The sequence below is a fragment of the Hemitrygon akajei genome, chromosome 3 (genome assembly GCF_048418815.1).
Source record: "Hemitrygon akajei chromosome 3, sHemAka1.3, whole genome shotgun sequence".
NCBI lineage: Eukaryota > Metazoa > Chordata > Chondrichthyes > Myliobatiformes > Dasyatidae > Hemitrygon > Hemitrygon akajei.
In genome coordinates, this window is record NC_133126.1 from 4,550,355 (window position 1) to 4,572,690 (window position 22,336).

The window sequence follows — 22,336 nt, forward strand, 5'->3', positions numbered from 1 at the left end:
CACCATTTCTATCAACCTTCATACTCTCTTGGAACATCTGAAGCACAAAGGCACCTATGTCAGGATGCATTTCATTGATTACAGCTCAGTCTTTAACACCCTAGTACTGAACAAGCTGACTGGATCTTGGACTTCCTCACTAATTGTACCCAGATGGTAAAACTAGGCAATGGCACAACAACCCCATTCCACCCCCCCCAATCCTGAACACTGATGCCCACAAGGTTGGGTACTGAACCCACTTCTCAATTCTCTACTCTTTCCTCACCTATGACTGCATTCCTACTCACGTTATAAACTCAATCATCAAATTTGTAGATGACACAACTGTAACAATTCTGCATACAGAGAGGAGTTGCTGAATTGTCCATTTGTTGCAGGAATCACAGCCTATCACTCATCATCAATCAAGAAGACAAAAGAAATGATAAAGGGACAATAACTCTACTGCATGTTTTTTTTATAGACCCCCCCATTGGTAACAGGGATATTGAGGAGCAGATAGGGAGGCAGATTCTGGAATGGTGCAGTAATAATAGGGTTGTTGTGATGGGAGATTTTAACTTTCCTAGTATTGATTGGCATTTCCTTAGCACAAGGGGTTTAGATGGGGTGGAGTTTGTTAAGTGTGTTCAGGAAGGTTTCCTGATGCAATATATACATAGCCCACCAGAGGAGAGGCTGTACTTGATCTGGTATTGGGAATGAACCTAGTTAGGTGTCAGATCTCTTGGTAGGAGAGCATTCCCCCTCACCATAGTGCTGGAGAGGAATAAGAGCAGATAATTTGGGAAAACATTTAATTGAGGTTCGGGGAAAATATGATGTTATTAGGCAGGAACTTGGGAGCATAAATTGGGAGCAGATTATTCTCAGGGAAACGCTCAGCAGAAATGTGGCAAATGTTCAAGGAACATTTGCATGGCATTCTGCATTGGTATGTTCCAATGAGGCAGGGAAAGGATGGTAAAGAACCATGGTGTAGAAAGTATGTAGAAAATCTAGTTAAGAAGAAAAGAAAAGCTTATGAAAGATTCAAGAAACTAGGTACTGTTAAATCTTTAGAAAATTACAAGGTTGCTAGGAAGGATTTTAAGAATGGAATTAGGAGAGCCAGAAGGGGCCATGAGAAGGCCTTGGTGAGCAGGATTAAGGAAAACCCCAAAGCATTCTACATGTATGTGAAGAGCAAGAGGATAAGCCGTGTGAGAATAGAACCAATGAGGTGCGATAATGGAAATGTGTGCATGGAGTTGGAGGAGGTAGCAGAGGTGCTTAATGAATACTTTGCTTCAATATTCACCAGGGAAAAAGACCTTGGTCCATAACATAAAAAATTTTGGAACCCCCTGCCCTAAAGTGTAGAAGATTGAGGGGAGATTTGATAAAACTATAAAAATTATGACGGGTATAGGTAAATGCAATAGACAATAGACAGTAGGTGCAGGAGTAGGCCATTCAGCCCTTCTAGCCAGCACCACCAATCACTGTGATCATGGCTGATCATACACAATCAGTACCCCGTTCCTGCCCTTTCCCCATATCCCTTGACCCCACTATCTATAAGAGCTCTATCTAACTCTCTCTTGAATGCATCCAGAGACTTGGCCTCCACTGCCTTCTGGGGCAGAGCATTCCACATATCCACCACTCTCTGGGTGAAAAAGTTTTTCCGCATCTCTGTTCTAAATGGCCTACCCCTTATTCTTAAACTGTGGCCTCTAGTTCTGGACTCACCCATCAGCGGGAACATGCTTCCTGCCTCCAGTGTGTCCAATCCCTTAATAATCTTATATGTTTCAATCAGATCCCCTCTCATCCTTCTAAATTCCAGTGTATACAAGCCCAATCGCTCCAATCTTTCAACATATGACAGTCCCGCCATTCCGGGAATTAACCTTGTGAACCTACGCTGCACTCCCTCAATAGCAAGAATGTCCTTCCTCAAATTTGGAGACCAAAACTGCACACAATACTCCAGGTGGGGTCTCACAAGGGCCCTGTACAGCTGCAGAAGGACCTCTTTACTCCTATACTCAATTCCTCTTGTTATAAAAGCCAGCATGCCATTAGCTTTCTTCACTGCCTGCTGTACCTGCATGCTTGCTTTCATTGACTGATGTACAAGAACACCTAGATCTCATTGTACTTCCCCTTTTCCTAACTTGACTCCATTTAGATAGTAATCTGCCTTCCTGTTCTTGCCACCAAAGTGGATAACTCACATTTATCCACATTAAACTGCATCTGCCATACATTTGCCCACTCACCCAACCTGTCCAAGTCACCCTGCATTCTCATAACATCCTCCTGACATTTCACACTGCCACCCAGCTTTGTGTCATCAGCAAATTTGCTAATGTTACTTTTAATCCCTTCATCTAAATCATTAATGTATAATGCAAGAAGGATATTTCCAGTAAAGTTGGGCCTGTGCTCACTGGAATTTAGAAGGATGAGAGGAGATCTCATTGAAACCTTTCGAATGTTGAAAGGTCTAGGTGGAGTAGATGTGGAAAGGATGTTTCCCATGGTGGGAGAGTCTTGGACAAGAAGGCACAGTCTCAGGATAGAGGGGTGTCCATTTAAAACGGAGATGCAGAGAAATTTCTTTGGCCAGAGATGGTGAATTTGTGGAATTTGTTACCACAGGCATCTGTGGAGGCCAGGTCATTGGGTGTATGTAAGGTGGAGATTGATAGGTTCTTGATTGACCAAAGGTTATGGGGAGAAGGCTAGAGAGTGGGATTGAGTAGGGGATAAAAGGATTAGCCATGATTGATTGATGGGCCATATAGCTTAATTCTGCTCCTTTGTCTTCTGGCCTTAAGTAGGTTACATGGTCAGCACAACATTGTGGGCTGAAGGGCTTGTAAAGTGTTGTAAATTTCTATGTTCTATGTTATAGAGGTCATTGGTTAAAGGTGAAAGGTGAAATGTTTACAGGGAACATGAGGGGCATCTTCTTCATTCAGAAGGTGGTGAGATTGCAAAATGAGTTGCGAACACAAGTGATGGATGTGGGTTCAATTTCAACATTTAAGATAAATTTGGATAGTTACATGGATGAGAGAGGTGTGGAGGGCTATGGTCTGAGTGCAGGTTGATGGAACTAGGCAGATTAATAGTTCAACATGGATTAGATAGGCCTGTTTCTGTGTTGTAGTGCGCTATGACTCTATTCCATCTCATTTATTTTAGGAGAAGAATGAAAGGTAAATTAAACAAGTAGGATTAGAATAAGCTGTAAGAATTGTTTCCAAGGAGAGGGAAGGTAGATAGGAATTCTTATTGACTCAAGTGGGAGATGAACAAAAAGCCTGCTCTTTGGCTGTAAGTGTTACAAGGAGAGTTGATTGAGGCCATTAAGTGATATCAATGGAATTTAAATTGTCTAAATCATGGCCTTATTCTCCTCATTTACTTTTGAATTCCTGAATTGATGAGTGTAAAACCTTCCTTCTGTCATAGACTTCAATATTGATTTATGTGTAATATCCAAAATTTAAGTTACGTTTAAGTTACATTTGTTGATATTTAAATTTCTCTTTTCTCCCCCATAGGCCATGATACTTTTTGTAGATCCTAAATGTTTCTACACTGAACTTTATCCCACTTTTTCAACCCTTTGTCATGATCCTGAAACTTCTGTCCGACGAACGGTTGCCACTGGCTTCCATGAAGTAAGTATTTTTATTGACTTAAGATTAGAACTACAGCTAAATCTGTAATTAAAACTGTTTCAAGCAAGGGTTAAAAAAAACCTTCCCCTTGTAAGGGTAAGTTTGTAACCAGGCATCAGGATAGCATAGTGGTTAGTGCAATGTTATTACAGCTCAGACATTGCCGATTTGAGGTTCAATTCTGGTGTCGCCTGTGGAATATGTAGGTTTTCCCTGGGTTCTTCAGTGTTCTTCCACATTCCAAGGATGTACTGAGTAGATTAATTGGTCATTATAAATTGTCCTGTGATTAGATTCGGATAATTAGGTTTGTTGGGGGCTGCTGGTGTGTCGTGACTGAACAGGTCTACTCTGTGCCATATCGGTAAATAAAAATAAAGATAAAATATCATTGACTTTATGGGAAATATGAAAACATAATGATTAAGTCACTGGCCCAATGCCTGAAAGTTCCTTGATCCAGTGATAGAAGTTTAAATCCAACAGGGACATCCAAGGAGTTTAAATTCAATTAACTAAATAAATCCAGAATGAAAAAGTTGAACCTCCTACAAAAAGATAAATCTCAGGGTTGTATATGGTACTTAGATAATAAGTCTACTTTGAACTTTGAACCCAAATTGAAACTCAAACCTTTGGGAATGGAAACTGCTATTGGGCCCAATTGTGATTCCTGTCCAACCAATGTAGTTGAGACTTTGAATTCCTCTCTGAAAAAGCCTAATAAACCATTGCTTCAAGACACAGTTAATATACAAATATTGACCTCACCACAATGTCTACATTGAAGGACCCGGAAAAATTATTCAAGTTGTAAATTTCAAGGTTAACAGGTTTAGGGAGACTTAATTATCAGGGATATTATGGCCCTGGTGAAGAAAAAGAAGGAGGCACCTGTCAGTTATATGCAATTAGGTCAAATGAGGTGCTTGGAGAGTATAAGAAATGCAAGAGACCACTTGAGAAAGAAATCAGGAGGGCTAAATGAGGATATTAAATTTCTCTCACAAACAAGGTGGAAGAGAATCCCCAGGGCTTCTGTAGGCATATTAAGAGCAAAAGGATAGCAAGTGACAAAATTAGTCCTCTTAAAGATCAACGTGGTGGTCTACACATGGAGCCAAAAGAAATGGGGAGATTGGGATAGATCTTAAATTATTTTTTCCATCTGAATTTACTCAAGAGCCAGACACAGAACTGAGGAAAAAGAATAGTGAGGTCATGGACCACGTATGACTTATGGAAGAGGAGTTACTTTCCGTGTTGAGGTGAATTAGAGTGAACAAATCCCCAAGACCTGACAAGGTGTTCCCTCAAACCTTGTGGAAGCCTAGTGCAGAAATTGCAAAGGCCCTGGCAAAGATATTTAAAAGAATCAACCACAGGTGAGATGCTGGAGGGCTGGAGAATAGCCAATGTTATTATTTTGTTTAATAAAGATTCTAAGAATAAAACAGGAAATTATATGCCAGTGACTCTTAAATCAGTCATGGGTAACTTATTGGAAGATATTGAAGGGCCAGTATACATAAGTAGTGATAGTCAACATGACAGGTCATGCCGAACCAATCTTATAGAGATTATTGAGGAAATTATGAGGAAAGTTGAATGAAATATAATGAAAGTTGTCTACATGGACTTTAGCAAGGCCTTTGACAAAGACCTACATGGGAGGCTAGTCCAGAAGGTTAAGTAGCTCGGCATTCAGGATGAAGTAGTCAATGGCATTAAACAATCTTGAATCTGGGAATCTTAACAAATAATTGTTACTCCAAATATAATGCAGCACAAAAAATAAAGAACACAATAATAAAAACACAATAAATATAAATACATAAAATAGCTTATATACATAGATTGATTGTATGCCCATAAAGTGACACTAGGCTGTGCATAGCTGACTGATAGGAAATAATAATACTGTTGGAGTTAGTGGGTGTAGGGGTTGATCAGCCTTACTACTTGGGGAATATAAGAGTTTGTGAGTCTGGTGGTCCTGGTTTGGATGCCACGTAGCCTCCTCCCTGATGGGAGTGGGATGAACAGTCCGTGAGCAGGGTGGGTGGGATCCTTCATGATGTTACCGGACCTTTTCTGGCACCTTTCTGAATATATATATATCCTTGATGGTGGTAGATTGGTGAGTGATGCATTGGTGAGTTTTAGCTATCTTTTCTAGAGCCTTCCTGTCTGCTGCAGTGCAGTGGTGCAACTCATTAGGAAGCCGCCTATTGTGCATCTCTAGAATGACAAGAGTATGGATGTGCAAAGTCCAGCTCTCTTTGGCCTCCTCAAAAAGTAGAGACACTGGTGAGCTTTCTTGACTGCGTAGGATATGTTCTGGGACCACAGGAGGTTGTGTGTGATGAGCACACGTAGGAGTTTGAAATTGCCTGCAGTTTCCACTGTTGTGCCTAGATGTAAAACGGGGGGGGGGGGGGGGGTGAGTGGTGTGAGTTCAACTGAAGTTGATAACAATTTCCTTTGTCTTGTTCAAAGTTCAAAGTTCAAAGTACTGTACATATATGTCACCATACCTTGAGATTCGTTTTCTTGTGGGCATACTCAGTAAGTCCGACAACCACAATAGAATGAATGAAAGATCACATCTGACAGGATAGACAAACAACCAATGTGCAAAAGAGAAATGTAAAAGAACACAAAATAGTTATAAAAAATAAGCATTAAATATTGAGAACATGAGATGAAGAGTGCATGAAGGTGAGTCCATAGGTTATGGGATTAGTTCAGTGATGGGGGTGAGTGAAGTTGAGTGAAGTTATCCCCTCTGGTTCAAGAGCCTGATAGTTGAGGGATAATAGCTGTTCCTAAACCTGGTGGTTTGGGTCCTGAGGCTCCTGTACCTTCTTCCTGATGGCAGCACTGAGAAGAGAGCATGACCTGAATGGTGGGAGTTTTTGATGATGGATGTTGCTTTCCTATGACAGTGCTCTGTTTAGATGTGTTCAGTGGTATGAAGTGCTTTACCTTTGATGGACTGGATCATGTCTGCTACTTCTTGTAGGATTTTCCTTCTGTTCAAGGGCATTGGTATTTTCATACCTGGCCATGATGCAACCAGTCAATATACTCTTCACCGCACATTTCTAGAACTTTGTCAAAGTTTTAGACATCATGCCAAATATTTGCAAACTTCTAAGAAAGTAGGGGTGCTGCCATCCTTTGTTCATAAATTGCATTTATGTGCTGTGCCCAGGACAGATCCTCTGAAATAACACCAAGGAATTTAAATTTGCTATCCATCTCCACCTCCTGAAGTCAATAAGCAGCTCCTTTGTTTTGATGATATTGAATGAGAAGTTGTTGTGGCTCCACTCCACCAGATTTTCAACCTCCCTCCTGAATGCTAATTCCTCACCACCTTTGATTTGGCCAATGACAGTGGTGTCATCAGCAAATGTAAATATGGCATTAGACATTAAGTAAGAGGCTATTTGCCTGGCATCTGGCCTTGAGCTCTTCCACTTCCTCTGTGTAGGTCACCTCATCGTTGTTGATGATGAGTCCCACTACTGTCATGCCATCGGTGATCTTGATGATGTGATTGCTTGGATGATTGGCCATGCAGTCATGTGTGAGCAGGTTGTACAGCAATGGGATCAACAGACACCTGGGGGGGGGGCAACTGTATTGTGGATGATGGAGAGGGAGGAGCAGTTGTGCATCCTGACTATCTGAGGTCTGTTGGTTAGGAAGTCCACCATCCAGTTGCACAATGGTGTATTTAGACCGAGGAGCAGGAGTTTGTTCACCAAAGCCTGCGGGACAGTAGTGTTTAATGCTGAACTGAAATCCTGAAACAGCATTGTGACTTAAGTGTCCTTTTATATTAATGATTTAGATGATAATTTTGTGCATTGGATCACTAAATTTGTGGATATCACCAAGGCAAAGGCCAGTGTGGATAGTGAAGATGGCTATCAGAGCTTGCAAAGTAATCTGGGCAAGCTAGAAAGAAATGGGCTGAAAAACACCAGATGAAATTTAATGTTGATGAGTGTGAGGTGTAGCACTTTGGGAGGAAAGCCAGGGTAGGATTTGCACGGTAAGTAATAATCACTAAGGTATGCCATAGAACCAAAGAACCCAAGAATACAGGTTCATAATCCATAATTAGTTTAAAGTAGCATTACGGCTAGAATAAATTATAAAGAGAAATTTTGGCTCATGGAACTTCATAGATCAGGGCATTGAGTAGAAGTGTTTAGATGTTCTGGTGTAGTTGTTAAAGATGTTGGTGAGGCTAAATTTCAAATCAAAGCATCAATGTGAATTTATTATCAAGTGCAGTGTATATATATATATATATATGTCACCACAGATTATCTCAAGCTTCATTTTATTGCAGGCATTTACAGGAAAATAAAGAAATAGAATAGAATTTAGCTTTTGAATAACTTTGCACATAGCAGTATTATAAAATAATTTTGTCCTGCTAGACAGACATGAGGAATGTTTGTTTATCGTAAATAGAGATAGCTCGGTAGTGTAATGGTCAGCACAATGCTTTACAGTATAGGAGACCCGGGTTCAATTCCCGCCGCTGCCAGTAAATAATTTGTATGTTCTCCCCATGACTGTGTGGGTTTCCTCCCACAGACCAAAGATGTACCAGTTGGTAGGTTAATTGGACATTGTAAATTGTCCTGTGATGAAGCTAGGGTTAAATTAGGGATGACTGGGCTGCATGGCTCAAAGGCCAGAAGGGCTTATTCCCCACTGCATCTCAATAAATAAATAACCAACATACAGAAAAAAAAAATCAGCTCCAACCTAAACCGATAAAGGCATTTCTTCCAATAATAGTTACTTTCTGAATATGCAAAGCCCAGTAGGAGTTCAAAACTAAAAAAAAACATTTTCTCAAAGTTAAAACTTTATTCTTATTTAATGAGGCACCTCTGGGAATGTCATGGTAATTATAGAATATGTCTGGCATGAAAGACATAGGAAATCTGACTGACACTGAAATAGTAGAATTCCCCTTTTGACTTCTGCATTAATTGCTAGTTTATTGAGGTAGCTTTTCCATTCTCATTTCCTCAAAACTAAAATGAATGTTTCCCATTATGGTAGAGTGCCTTGTGCTCTTGTGGCATCTGTTCCAGCCTTAAGCCAAATTCAGTTCAGCCCATGTAATACCAAAAAACTAGTTGAATACTCTGGACATGGCAATGACAAAACATACGAGCATTGTGACAGCATCTTGGCTTTTCATGTAAACTTGTGCTGCTAAACTAGTCACTCTTTTAGCTAACCTTTTCCAGTATAGTAATGATGTGCTGGCATTGGAGAGAATCCACAGCAGGTTCAGAAGTATGAAAGGATTAAAGGTATGTTGAGCATTTGATGGCTCTAGACCTCCCACTCTGTGGTCAAAAGAGTGAGGGGAGATCTCATTGAAGCTTATTGAAGATTAAAGGCCTAGATAGAGTGGATGTGGAGAGGATACTTCCTATAACGGGGGAGTCTGGGACCAGAGGGCAGCCTTCAATCCCAGGGGGTCCTGAGTTTGCACCACTGGTGAACTGTGTCCTCTCCAGATCGCAAGCCTGGGTGGGAAGATTTGAAGAACCGGCTGTTGCCCATGCAGCGGGTTCCCCCTCTCCATGTCCCTGACCTAGTCCAAGGAAAGGGCAATCGCTGATACGGCTTGGTACCAGTGTTGTCACAGAGGTTGCCAGAGTGAAGTTGTAAACAACATCAAACTGCCTTAGGAGCCATGGCTCAAGATCTCTTCCTCGGAGTTTACTCCCGAAGCCTTTCCCATGGGTGGGTGTAGTACAAGGCAGCGGTGTTTTAAAATCAAAGTTTTCCTTCTCCTAGGCGGGCTGCTGTCCACGGTTGATGAACGTCATCTGCCCAAAGCAACTGGTCTGTCTTCGCCCCTTCACTTGTCAGTAGGAACAGTTCCGCCAGCCCTAGTAGCTAAGCCACACGTGAAGGCCAAGAGTTGGACTTGGTTGTCAGAGGCTGTTAGAGACGCACGCCATTTGGAGCACTTTATCGGTAGTGGGAGCTTATCTCTACTACCACCCCAGCAATGACAACCTTAGGAACCGACTAGAGGGCATAGCCTCAGAATAGAGAGATGTCTATTTAGAACAGAGATGAATAGGAATATTTTTAGCCAGAGGCTGGTGAATCTGTGGAATTCATTATCATAGATGGCTATGGAGGCCAAGTCATTGGGTATATTTAAAGCAGAGCTTGATAGATTTTTGATTAGACCATAAGACCATAAGATATAGGAGCAGAAGTAGGCCATTCAGCCCATTGTGTCTACTCCACCATTCAATTATGGGCTGATCCAGTTCTTTCAGTCATCCCCGCTCCCCTGCTTTCTCCCTATACCCTTTGATGCCCTGGCTAATCAAGAACCTATCTATCTCTGCCTTAAATGCACCAATGACCTGGTCTCCAGATTAGTCTGGGTGTCAAAGGTTATAGGAAGAAGCAGGAGAATGGGGTTGAGAGGGATAATAAGTCAGTTATAGTGGAGGAGGCTCAATGGGCCAAATGGCCTAAGTCTCCTATAGCTTATGGCCTCACGTTCTATACACTTGCATTTATGTGGGAAAATGCGAAGTTTTTTGAGCACTTTAACACAATCAATCATTGTTCATAAACTGTGCTCTAATTATCATTATCAGATGCATGGCATTGTCAACAGTAGTACCATAGTGCATACCCTCCCCAACAAATACTAACTTAGTTTAGTTATTTTTTCAGTATTACTAGGTTTACAACCTCATTGCAACTATCTATGGTCAAAATAGTTAAATGACCAAGGTGAGGTGAGGGTGCATAAAGTCAGAGTTTTAATTAATAGAGCAATAAGGAACCCTAGTAATATCTAAATGTGTGAAATTGAAAATGTTTTCAAAACCTACTTGAGCTTATTGGAAGATGATACAATTGTACGGCCTGTAGATCCACTATGCACGCTTCCAGTAATGCAGATTCAATGCTGACTGCTGATGCTGTCTGTACTGAATTTGCGTGTTCTCAAGTGACTGTTGGGGTTTCCCCTCACGTTTAAACACCTTTATGTGTCCATTTTATTTTATTCAGAGGTAGAGAGTGGAACAGGCCTTTCTGCTCCAACAAGCCACATTGCCAGCAACCCGCCTATTTAACACTAGCCTAATAACAGGACAATATACAATGTCAAATTAACTAATTAACTGGTAGACTAGGTTAATTGGCCACTGTAAGTTGGCAGTAATGAGTGAGTGAGTGGTAGAATCAAGGAGAAAGCTGGTGGGAATGCAGGGAGAATAAATTAGTTAGGGGTCGGCCTGGTATAAAATGGATGTTTGCTGACCGGTATAGACTCGGTGTGCAGATGCTGCATCTAATTCTTTGACTATCTCAGCTCTAGAAAAGTACTATTAGAGTTGGCAGTGTAATGCACTCAACCCACAACCATCTTTACATGCTTCATTAAAAGTAAGTGTTGAAATTGCAGGGGCCCTGTCAGAAATATTTAAAATGTCGATATCCACAGGTCAGGTGCCAGAGGATTGGAGGATAGCTCATGTAGTTCCGTTGTTTAAAAAAGGCTCAAAAAGTAAGCCGGGAAATTATAGGCCGATAAGTTTGACATCGGTAGTAGGTAAATTATTGGAAGGAATACTAAGAGATCGGATCTACAGGTATTTGGATAGACAGGGACTTATTAAAAAAAGTCAGCATGGCTTTGTGCGTAGTAGGTCATGTTTAACCAATCTATTGGAGTTTTTCAAGGAAGTTACCAGGAAAGTGGATGAAGGGAAGGCAGTGGATGTTGTATACATGGACTTCAGTAAGGCCTTTGACAAGGTCCCGCATGGGAGGTTAGTTAGGAAGGTTCAGTCGCTAAGTATACATGGAGAGGTAGTAAATTGGATTAGACATTGGCTCAATGGAAGAAGCCAGAGAGTGGTAGTGGAGGATTGCTACTCTGAGTGGAGGCCTGTGACTAGTGGTGTGCCACAGAGATCAGTGCTGGGTCCATTGTTATTTGTCATCTATATCAATGATCTGGATGATAATGGGGCAAATTGGATCAGCAAATTTGCTGATGATACAAAGATTGGAGGTGTAGTGGACAGTGAGGAAGGTTTTCAAAGCTTGCAGAGGGATTTGGACCAGTTGGAGGAATGGGCTGAAAAATGGCAGATGGAGTTTAATGTGGACACGTGTGAGGTATTGCACTTCGGAAGGTCAAACCAAGGTAGAACAAACAAGGTAAATGGTAGGACACTGAGGAGTGCAGTAGAACAGAGGGATCTGGGAGTACAGATACATAATTCCCTAAAAGTGGCTTCACAAGTAGATAGGGTTGTAAACCCTAAAAGTTTTTGGTACATTGGCCTTTATAAATCAAAGTATTGAGTATAAGAGTTGGAATGTAATGGTGAGATTGTATAAGACATTGGTGAGACCGAATTTGGAGTATTGTGTGCAGTTTTGGTCACCGAATTACAGGAAGGATATTAATAAGGTTGAAAGAGTGCAGAGAAGGTTTACAAGGATGTTGCTGGGACTTGAGAAACTGAGTTACAGAGAAAGGTTGAATAGGTTAGGACTTTATTCCCTGGAGCGTAGGAGAATGAGGTGAGAATGACTACCGACCTGTAGCTCTAACATCAATTGCTATGAAGTACTTCAAGCGATTGGTTACGGCACACATCAACCATAATCTATCAGACAACCTCGATGCTTTGTAATTCGCCTACCAGAGCAACAGGTCAATGGCAGATGCCATCTCTCTGGCACTACATTCCTCCTTAGAACACCTGGAGAATAAAGATGATATGTAAGGCTCCTTTTCATCAACTACAGCTCTGCCTTTAATACCATCATTCCAAATAAACTGATTCCTAAGCTCCGGAACCTGGGTCTTAGCACTCAGATCTGCAGCTGGATCTTCAACTTCCTCACAGACAGGACCCAGGCTGTAAAAATAGGGGACAAGCTCTCCTCTACAATCACTCTGAGCACCCGTGCCCCACAAGGCTGTGTACTCAGCCCCCTGCTGTACTCACTGTACACACGTGATTGTGTAGCCAAGTTTCCATCGAACTCAATATATAAATTTGCTGATGACACCACAATTGTAGGCCGTATCTTGGGTAATGATGATTCTGAGTACAGAGAGGAAATTAAGAACTTGGTGGCATGGTGCGAAGACAATAATCTATCCCTCAACGTCAGCAAGATGAAGGAATTGGTTGTTGACTTCAGAAGGAGTAGCGAACCGCACAACCCCATTTACATCGGTAAAATGGCTTTAAGTTCCTTGGGGTGAATATCACAAATGACCTGACTTGGTCTAACCAAGCAGAGTCCACTGCCAAGAAGGCCCACCAGCGCCTTTACTTCCTGAGAAAGCTGAGGAAATTTGGCCTGTCCCCTAAAACCCTCACTAATTTTTATAGGTGCACCGTAGAAAGCATTCTTCTAGGGTGCATCACAATCTGGTATGGAAGTTGTCCTGCCCAAGACCAGAAGAAGCTGCAGAAGATCGTGAACATAGCCCAGCACATCACACAAACCAATCTTCCATCCTTGGACTCACTTTACACCACACGCTGTCAGAGCAGTGCTGCCAGGATAATCAAGGACAAGACCCACCCAGCCAACAAACTTTTTGTCCCACTTCCCTCCGGGAGAAGGTTCAGGAGCATGAAGATTCGTACGGTCAGATTTGGGAACAGCTTCTTTCCAACTGTGATAAGACTGCTGAACAGATCCTGACCTGGATCTGGGCCGTACCTTCCAAATATCTGGACCTGACTTGCACTACCTTACTTTCCCTTTTCTATTTTCTAATTATGATTTATCATTTAAATTTTTATTATATTTACTTCGATTTGTACTTCAGGGAGCGCGAAGTGCAGGAACAAATATCACTGTGATGATTGTACGCTCTAGTATCAATTGTTTGGTGACAATAAAGTATAAAGTATTTGATAGAGGTGTATAAAATTATGATGGGTATAGATAGAGTGAATGCAAGCAGGCTTTTTCCACTGCGCCTAGGGGAGAAAAAAACCAGAGGTCATGGGTTAAGGGTGAAGGGGAAAAGTTTAAAGGGAACATGGGGGGGGGGGGCTTCTTCATGCAGAGAGTGGTGGGAGTGTGGAATGAGCTGCCAGATGAAGTGGTGAATGTGGACTCACTTTTGACATTTAAGAAAAGCTTGGGCAGGTACATGGATGAGAGGGGTTTGGAGGGATATGGGCGAGGTACAGGTCAGTGGGACTAAGCAGAAAAATGGTTTGGCACAGCCAAGAAGGGCCAAAAGGCCTGTTTCTGTGCTATAATGTTCTATGGTTCTATGGAACAATAGAGTGGACTATTATCTAAATGAGGAGAAGGTTCAAACAACAGATGAGCAGAGGGCTGTAAGAGTTCTTGTGCAAGACTTGCAGACAGTTAATTTACAGGTTGAGTCTGTAGTAAAGAAGCTAAATTCTAGGTTGCCATTTATTTCAAGGGGAATAGAATATAAAAGCAAGGAGTTAATGCTGAGCCTTTATAAGGCATGAGTCAGGTTGCACTTGGAGTATTGTCAACAGTTTTGGGCCCCATATCTCAGAAAGGATGTGTTGTCATTGGAAAGAGTCCAGAGAAGGTTCAGGACGATGATAATGGGAATGAAGGGGTTAACATATGAGGAGCGTTTGGCAGCTTTGGACCTGTAGTCACTGGAAGTTAGAAGAATGTGTGACAATCTCACCAAAAGCTACTGAATATTGAAAGGACTAGATAGAGTGGATGTAGAGAGGATGATTCCCATTGTGGGGGTATCCAGAACTAGAGGGCACAGCCTCAAAATTGATTTATTTAGCCAAAGAGTAGTAAATCTGTGGAATGCTCTGCCATAGACTGTGGTGGAGGCCAAGTCCATGGGTATATTTAAAATGGAAGTTGATTGTTTCCTGATCGGTCAGGATATCAAAGGATATGGCAAGAAGGCAGGTGTACAGGATTAAGTGGGATCTGGGATCAGCCATGATGGAATAATGGAGCAGACTTGATGGGCTGAATGGCCTAATTCTGTTGCTATGCTTTATGGTCTTATTCGCTCATCAGCTGCAATGATTGCGGATTGTGCTATCCATGAGACCAACTTCTGAAGGCATTTTTATTAAACTTACAACATCTACAAGAGTGGTATACACTTGACAATGGCAGTATCTGCAGATTTCCATCTAAATCTATTGCATTTCTTCATTGGTGGTGGATCAAAGTTGAGGAATTCTACTAAATAACGAAGTTCAAAAAGTTCAAGTTCAAAGTAAATTTTTATTACAGTACATATATGTCACCATATACAACCCTGAGATTATTTTTCTTGCAGACATTCATGAAAAATACAAAGATACACAATAGAATCAATGAGAAACTTCACATAGCAAGACTGACAAACAACCCAATGTTCAAAAGACAACAAACTGTGCAAATATAGCAGGAAAAAAAGAGCACAAATAAATAAATAACTAAGCAATAAATATCAAGAACATAAGATGAAGAGACCTTGAAAGCGAGTCAATAGGTTGTGGGAACAGTTTAGTGTTGTGGCAAGTGAAGTTGAGTGAAGTAATCCCATCTGGCTTAAGAGCCTGACAGTTGTGAACAGCTAATTGAATAGCTGTTCCTGAACCTGGTGGTATAATTCCTGAGTCTCCTGTACCTTTTTCCTGATGGTTACAGTGAGAAGAGAACACAGCCTGGAGGGCAGGGATTCTTGATGATGGATGTTGCTTTCCTGCAACAGCATTTCATGTAGATGCGCTCAATGGTGTGGAGTGCATTACCCTTCCCACCATTGAGCACAAAGTGGACGTATGTTCTAATCAAAGACTGCAGCTGCCCAAGAACGTGACTTATTGCCATTTACTAAATATAATTAGCAATGAGCAAAGAAATCATTGGGCTTATTGATCTCTGCATTCCATTACTGAATAATAATTTAAAGTAGAGAATGTTCTTTAATATGTTTGTAAGATCATATGTTCATGAGATGATTTGTCATAAAGAAAAACTAAGTAATTTAGGAGACATTAGATACAGTGAATGTCCTTGTGCCATATTTTAGAGCGTAAACTTTTAGAATTTTACTATTTGATAGCCTAACAATTTTTGACACCAGTGATCAATTTAGTCTCAGCAGATTTGTAAAGATCCAAGATATCATCTCCAAATTACCGTTAATTGTTCTGGCAGATGAACTGCCACTGTAATTATCTAACTGAGAAACAGAAAAATAGAAAATTGGATAATAGTCTGTCCATACATCCCAAACATACATGCAAGCATGTATATGATAAAGAGAAGGGAGAAGATGACAAGATGATGCAAGAAAGAAATGATGGAGATAGGAAAATAACATGATCATGATATGTAATATCACCTCCACCAACAAGTAGTCTCTGTGCATAGAATTTAGGAATTGGAAAAGGTCAATAACTCTACTGGATGTTTTTTTATAGACCACCCCATAATAACAGGGACATTGAGGAGCAGATGGGGAGACAGATTCAGGAAAGGAGTAATAATAACAGGGTTGTTATGGTGGGAGATTTTAATTTCCCAAATATTGATTGGTATCTCTCTAGAGTGAGGGGTTTAGATGGGGTGGAGTTTGTTAGGTGTGTTCAGGAAGGTTTCTTGACACAATATGGAGATAAGCCTACAAGAGGAGAGGCTTTTCCTAATCTGGTATTGGGAAATGAACCTGATCAGGTGTCAGGTCTCTCAGTGGGAGAGCATTTTGGAGATAGTGATCACAATTCTATCTCCTTTACTAGCATTGCAGAGGGATAGGAACAGACAAGTTAGGGAAATGTTTAATTGGAGTAAAGGGAAATATGAGGTTATCATACAAGAACTTGGAAGCATAAATTGGAAACAGATGTTCTCAGGGAAATGTACGGAAGAAGTGTGGCAAATGTTCAATGGATATTTGCGTGGGGTTCTGCGTAGATATGTTCCAATGAGACATGGAAAGGATGATTGAGTACAGGAACTGTGGAGTATAAAGGCTGTCATAAATCTGGTCAAGAATAAAAGAAGAGCTTACGAAAAGTTCAAAAAACTAGGTAGGGATAGAAATCTAGAAAATTATAAGGCTAGCAGGAAGGAGCTTAAGAATGAAATTAGGAGAGCCAGAAGGGACAATGAGATGGCCTTGGTGGACAGGATTAAGGAAAACCCCAAGGCATTCTACGAGTATGTGAAGAGCAAGAAGATAAGACGTGAGAGAATAGGACCAATCAAGTGTGACAGTGGAAAAGTGTGTATGGAACTGAAGGAGATGGCAGAGGTACTTAATGAATACTTTGCTTCAATATTCACTATGGAAAAGGATCTTGGCGATTGTAGGGATGACTTGCAGTGGACTGAAAAGCTTGAGCATGTAGATATTATGGAAGAGGATGTACTAGAGCTTTTGGAAAGCATCAGGTTGGATAAGTCACTGGGACCGGACGAGATGTACCACAGGCTACTGTGGGAAGTGAGGGAGGAGATTGCTGAGCCTCTGGCAATTATCTTTGCATCATCAAAGAGGACGGGAAAGGTTCCGGAGGATTGGAGGGTTGCAGATGTTGTTCCCTTATTCAAGAAAGGGAGTAGGGATAGCCCAGGTAATTACAGACCAGTGTGTCTTACTTCAGTGATTGGTAAGTTGATGGAGAAGATCCTGAAAGACAGGATTTATTAACATTTGGAGAGGCATAATGTGATTAGGAATAGTCAGAATGGCTTTGTCAAAGGCAGGTCATGGCTTATGAGCCTGATTGAATTTGTTGTAGATGTGACTAAACACATTGATGAAGGAAGAGCAGTAGATGTAGTGTATATGGATTTCAGCAATGCATTTGATAAGGTACCCCATGCAAGGCTTATTGAGAAAGTAAGGAGGCATGGGATCCAAGGAGGCATTGCTTTGTGGATGCAGAACTGACTTGCCCACAGAAGGCAAAGAGTTGTTGTAGGCATATTCTGCATGGAGGCCGGTGACCAGTGGTGTGCCACAGTGATCTGTTCTGGGACCCCTACTCTTCGTGATTTTTATAAATGACCTGGATGAGTGGAGGGATGGATTAGTAAATTTGCTGATAAAACAAAAGTTGGGGGTGTTGTGGATAGTGTGGAGGGCTGTCAGAAGTTACAGTGGGACATTGATAGGACACAAAACTGGGCTGAGAAGTGGCAGATGGAGTTCAACCCAGATAAGTGTGAGGTAGTTCATTTTGGTAGGTCAAATATGATGGCAGAATGTAGCATTCATGACAAGATTCTTGGCGTCTGATCTTGGAGGATCAGAGGGATCCGAGTCCATAGGATGCTCAAAGCTGCTACGCTGGCTGACATTGTGGTTAAGAACATAGAACATAGAACATAGAATAGTACAGTACATTACAGGCCCTTCAGCCCACAATGTTGTGCCGACCTTCAAACCCTGCCTCCCATATAACCCCCCACCTTAAATTCCTCCATATACCTGTCTAGTAGTCTCTTAAACTTCACTAGTGTATCTGCCTCCACCACTGACTCAGGCAGTGCATTCCACGCACCAACCACTCTCTGAGTGAAAAACCTTCCTCTAATATCCCCCTTGAACTTCCCTCCCCTTACCTTAAAGCCATGTCCTCTTGTACTGAGCAGTGGTGCCCTGGGGAAGAGGCACTGGCTGTCCACTCTGTCTATTCCTCTTAATATCTTGTACACCTCTATCATGTCTCCTCTCATCCTCCTTCTCTCCAAAGAGTAAAGCCCTAGCTCCCTTAATCTCTGATCATAATCCATACTCTCTAAACCAGGCAGCATCCTGGTAAATCTCTGTACCCATTCCAATACTTCCACATCCTTCCTATAGTGAGGCGACCAGAACTGGACACAGTACTCTAAGTGTGGCCTAACCAGAGTTTTATACAGCTGCATCATTACATCGCATCTCTTAAACTCTATCCCTTGACTTATGAAAGCTAACACCCCATAAGATTTCTTAACTACCCTATTTCCCTGTGAGGCAGCTTTCAGGGATCTGCGGACATGTACCCCCAGATCCCTCTGCTCCTCCACACTACCAAGTATCCTGCCATTTACTTTGTACTCTGCCTTGGAGTTTGTCCTTCCAAAGTGTACCACCTCACACTTCTCTGGGTTGAACTCCATCTGCCACTTGTCAGCCCACTTCTGCATCCTATCAATGTCTCTCTGCAATCTTCAACAATCCTGTACACTATCTACAACACCACCAACCTTTGTGTCGTCTGTAAACTTGCCAACCCACCCTTCTACCCCCACATCCAGGTCGTTAATAAAAATCACAAAAAGTAGAGGTCCCAGAACAGATCCTTGTGGGACACCACTAGTCACAACCCTCCAGTCTGAATGTACACTACGACCCTCTGCCTTCTGCAGGCAAGCCAATTCTGAATCCACCTGGCCAAACCTCCCTGGATCCCATGCCTTCTGACTTTCTGAATAAGCCTACCATGTGGAACCTTGTCAAATGCCTTACTAAAATCCATGTAGATCACATCCACTGCACTACCCTCATCTATATGCCTGGTCACCTCCTCAAAGAACTCTATCAGGCTTGTTAGGCACCATCTGCCCTTCACAAAGCCATGCTGACTGTCCCTGATCAGACCATGATTCTCTAAATGCCCATAGATCCTATCTCTAAGAATCTTTTCCAACAGCTTTCCCACCACAGACGTAAGGCTCACTGGTCTATAATTACCTGGACTATCCCTACTACATTTTTTGAACAAAGGGACAACATTCGCCTCCCTTCAATCTTCTGGTACCATTCCCATGTACAACAAGGACATAAAGATCCTAGCCAGAGATTCAGCCATCTCTTCCCTTGCCTCGTAGAGTAGCCTGGGGAATATTCCGTCAGGCCCCGGGGACTTATCCGTCCTAATGTATTTTAACAACTCCAACACCTCCTCTCCCTTAATATCAACATGCTCCAGAACATCAACCTCACTCATATTGTCCTCACCATCATCGTTCCCTCTCAGTGGTGAATACCGAAGAGAAGTATTCATTGAGGACCTCGCTCACTTCCGCAGCCTCCAGCCACATCTTCCCACTTTTATCTCTAATCGGTCCTACCTTCACTCCTACCATCCTTTTGTTCTTCACATAATTGAAGAATGCCCTTGAGGTTTTCCTTTACCCTACTCGCCAAGGCCTTCTCATGCCCCCTTCTTACTCTTCTCAGCCCCTTCTTAAGCTCCTTTCTTGCTACCCTATATTCCTCAATAGACCCATCTGATCCTTGCTTCCTAAACCTCATGTATGCTGCCTTCTTCCACCTGACTAGATTTTCCACTTCACGTCACCCATGGTTCCTTCACCCTACTATTCTTCATCTTTCTCACCGGGACAAATTTATCATTGGCCTTCATCAATCGTGGGATTGAGCTTAAGAGCCGAGAGGTAATGTTGCAGCTATATAGGACCCTGGTCAGACCCCACTTGGAGTACTGTGCTCAGTTCTGGTCACATCACTACAGGAAGGATATGGAAGCCATATAGAAAGGGTGCAGAGGAGATTTACAAGGATGTTGCCTGGATTGGGGAACCTATTATGAAAATAGGTTGAGTGAACTTGGCCTTTTCTCCTTGGAGCGACCGAGGATGAGAGGTGACCTGATAGAGGTGTACAAGATAATGAGAGGCATTGATCATGTGGATAGTCAAAGGCTTTTTCCTGGGGCTGAAATGGCTAACTCGAGAGGGCAAAGATTTAAGGTGCTTGGTACAGAGGAGATGTCAGGGGTAAGTTTTTTTACACAGAGAGTGGTGAGTGCGTGGAATGGGCTGCCACTGGCGGCGGTGGAGGCAGAAACAATAGGGTCTTTTAAGGGACTCCTGGATGGATACATGGTGCTTAGAAAAATAGAGGGCTATGTGTAAGCCTAGGTATTTCTAAGGTAAGGACATGTTTGGCACAGCTTTGTGGGCCGAAGGGCTTGTATTGTGCTGTAGGTTTTCTATGTTTCTAACACACGCAGCTTATGGCAAGGTCTGCACACCATTGCAGACTTCAAAGCTAAGTGCAGTGGTGCTGCCAACATTGCTGCCTTTCTCCTAGATGATCTAAATCTTTTTTATGCTCAGTTTGATGTCACCAGTACTGAACCTCCGAGGAGAACATGCCAAAGTGACCTGCTCCTTGGTTATCTCTGAGACTGAAGTACACAGGTGTTTCCAATGATTGGACAGCCACAAGGCTGCGGGACCAGATGGCATCCCAGGGCGGATATTCAGAGTGCGCAGTACAACTGGCAGTTGTCTTTACAGACCTTTTAATCTCTCCTTCTCCAAGTGTAGAGAGCCCACCTGCTTCAAAACATCCTCTATTGTCCTTGTACCTAAAAAAGCCCAAGGTATCATGCCTGAATGGCTGGCAGCCTATCGCACTCATCTCAATAATTCGCAAATACTTTGAGAGGCTGGTCAAAGATTACAAACACAAAATACACTGCAGATGCTGGGGTCAAAGCAACACACACAACAAGCTGGAGGAACTCAGCAGGTCGGGCAGCATCCGTGGAAACAAGCAGTCAATGTTACAGGCTGAGACCCTTCATCAGGACTGAAGAGGGAGGGGGCATGGACTTAGTGGTGGGGTCCTATTGAAAGTGGCGGAAGTTGCGGAGTTGGCGATGAACAGATCGAGTGCAGGTAGAAGGCCCGGGGGGGGGGGGGGGGTGGGGGGTGGTGTCCAGGAGGAGGAGAAGGGTTGAAGACGGGAGAAGGGGTCATCAATAGGGGGAGGGGAATCCTCATTGAAGTAGTAGGCTCAGAGACATAGGTGACGGAAGAAGAGTTCAGTGTCATGGCGGGCACAGAACTCACTGAGGGGTGGACGGAGGGGGACAGAAGTGAGGACCTTGTTAAGGACAGAACATTCTGCCTCAGAGAGAGGAAGTTCAGAGGGGATGGTGAAGACATGACAAGGATTGGGGCTGGGGTCAGAGGATGGTAAAAAATGGAAGGTCTCAGGACAGAGATAGGGAGTTGGGATGTTCAGGGAGAGCGAGGTGCGGGAGGATGAAGGAGAACGTTCTGTCCTTAGTGAGGGCCTCTTCCCACCCTGCCAAATGCAAAAATGCTATTCCCTGTTCCCAGTTTCTCTGTCTCCGCCACATCTGCTCCCAGGATGAGTCTTTCCGTTCCAGGACATCTCAAATGTCCTCTTTCTTTAAGGATCGTTGTTCCCTTCTGCCGTCATCAATGATGCCCTCATCTGCATCTCCTCCATTTCCCACACTTTGGCCCTCACCCCATCCTCCCGTCACCACAACAGGGACCGAATTCTCCTTGTCTTCACCTACCACCCCACCAGCCTCCAGATTCAGCACATTATCCTCCGCAACTTCCACCACCTTTACCAGGACCCCACCATTAAGCACACCTTTCCCTCTCTACCCCTCTCCACTTTCTGAAGGGATTGTTCCCTCTGCGACTCCCTGGTCCACACGTTCCTCCCCACAGATCTCCCACTTGGCACTTATCCCTGCATGCATAAGTGCTACACCTGTCCCTACACCTTCACTCTTACCACCATTCAGGGCCCCAAACAGTCCTTCCATGTGAGGCAACACTTC

At 42.7% G+C, this 22,336-nt stretch overlaps 1 protein-coding gene across 2 annotated transcripts in view; it reads left to right on the top strand.

Annotated features, from left to right (window-relative positions):
• LOC140724713 (serine/threonine-protein phosphatase 4 regulatory subunit 4-like) overlaps positions 1 to 22,336 on the top strand; it is a 268,941-nt gene that overhangs the window by 104,211 nt on the left and 142,394 nt on the right. For both annotated transcript variants that reach the window (XM_073039175.1, XM_073039176.1), the window contains exon 10: positions 3,564 to 3,683. In XM_073039175.1, coding sequence (XP_072895276.1) covers positions 3,564 to 3,683 — 120 coding nt within the window. The remainder of the gene's footprint in view (positions 1 to 3,563; positions 3,684 to 22,336) is intronic.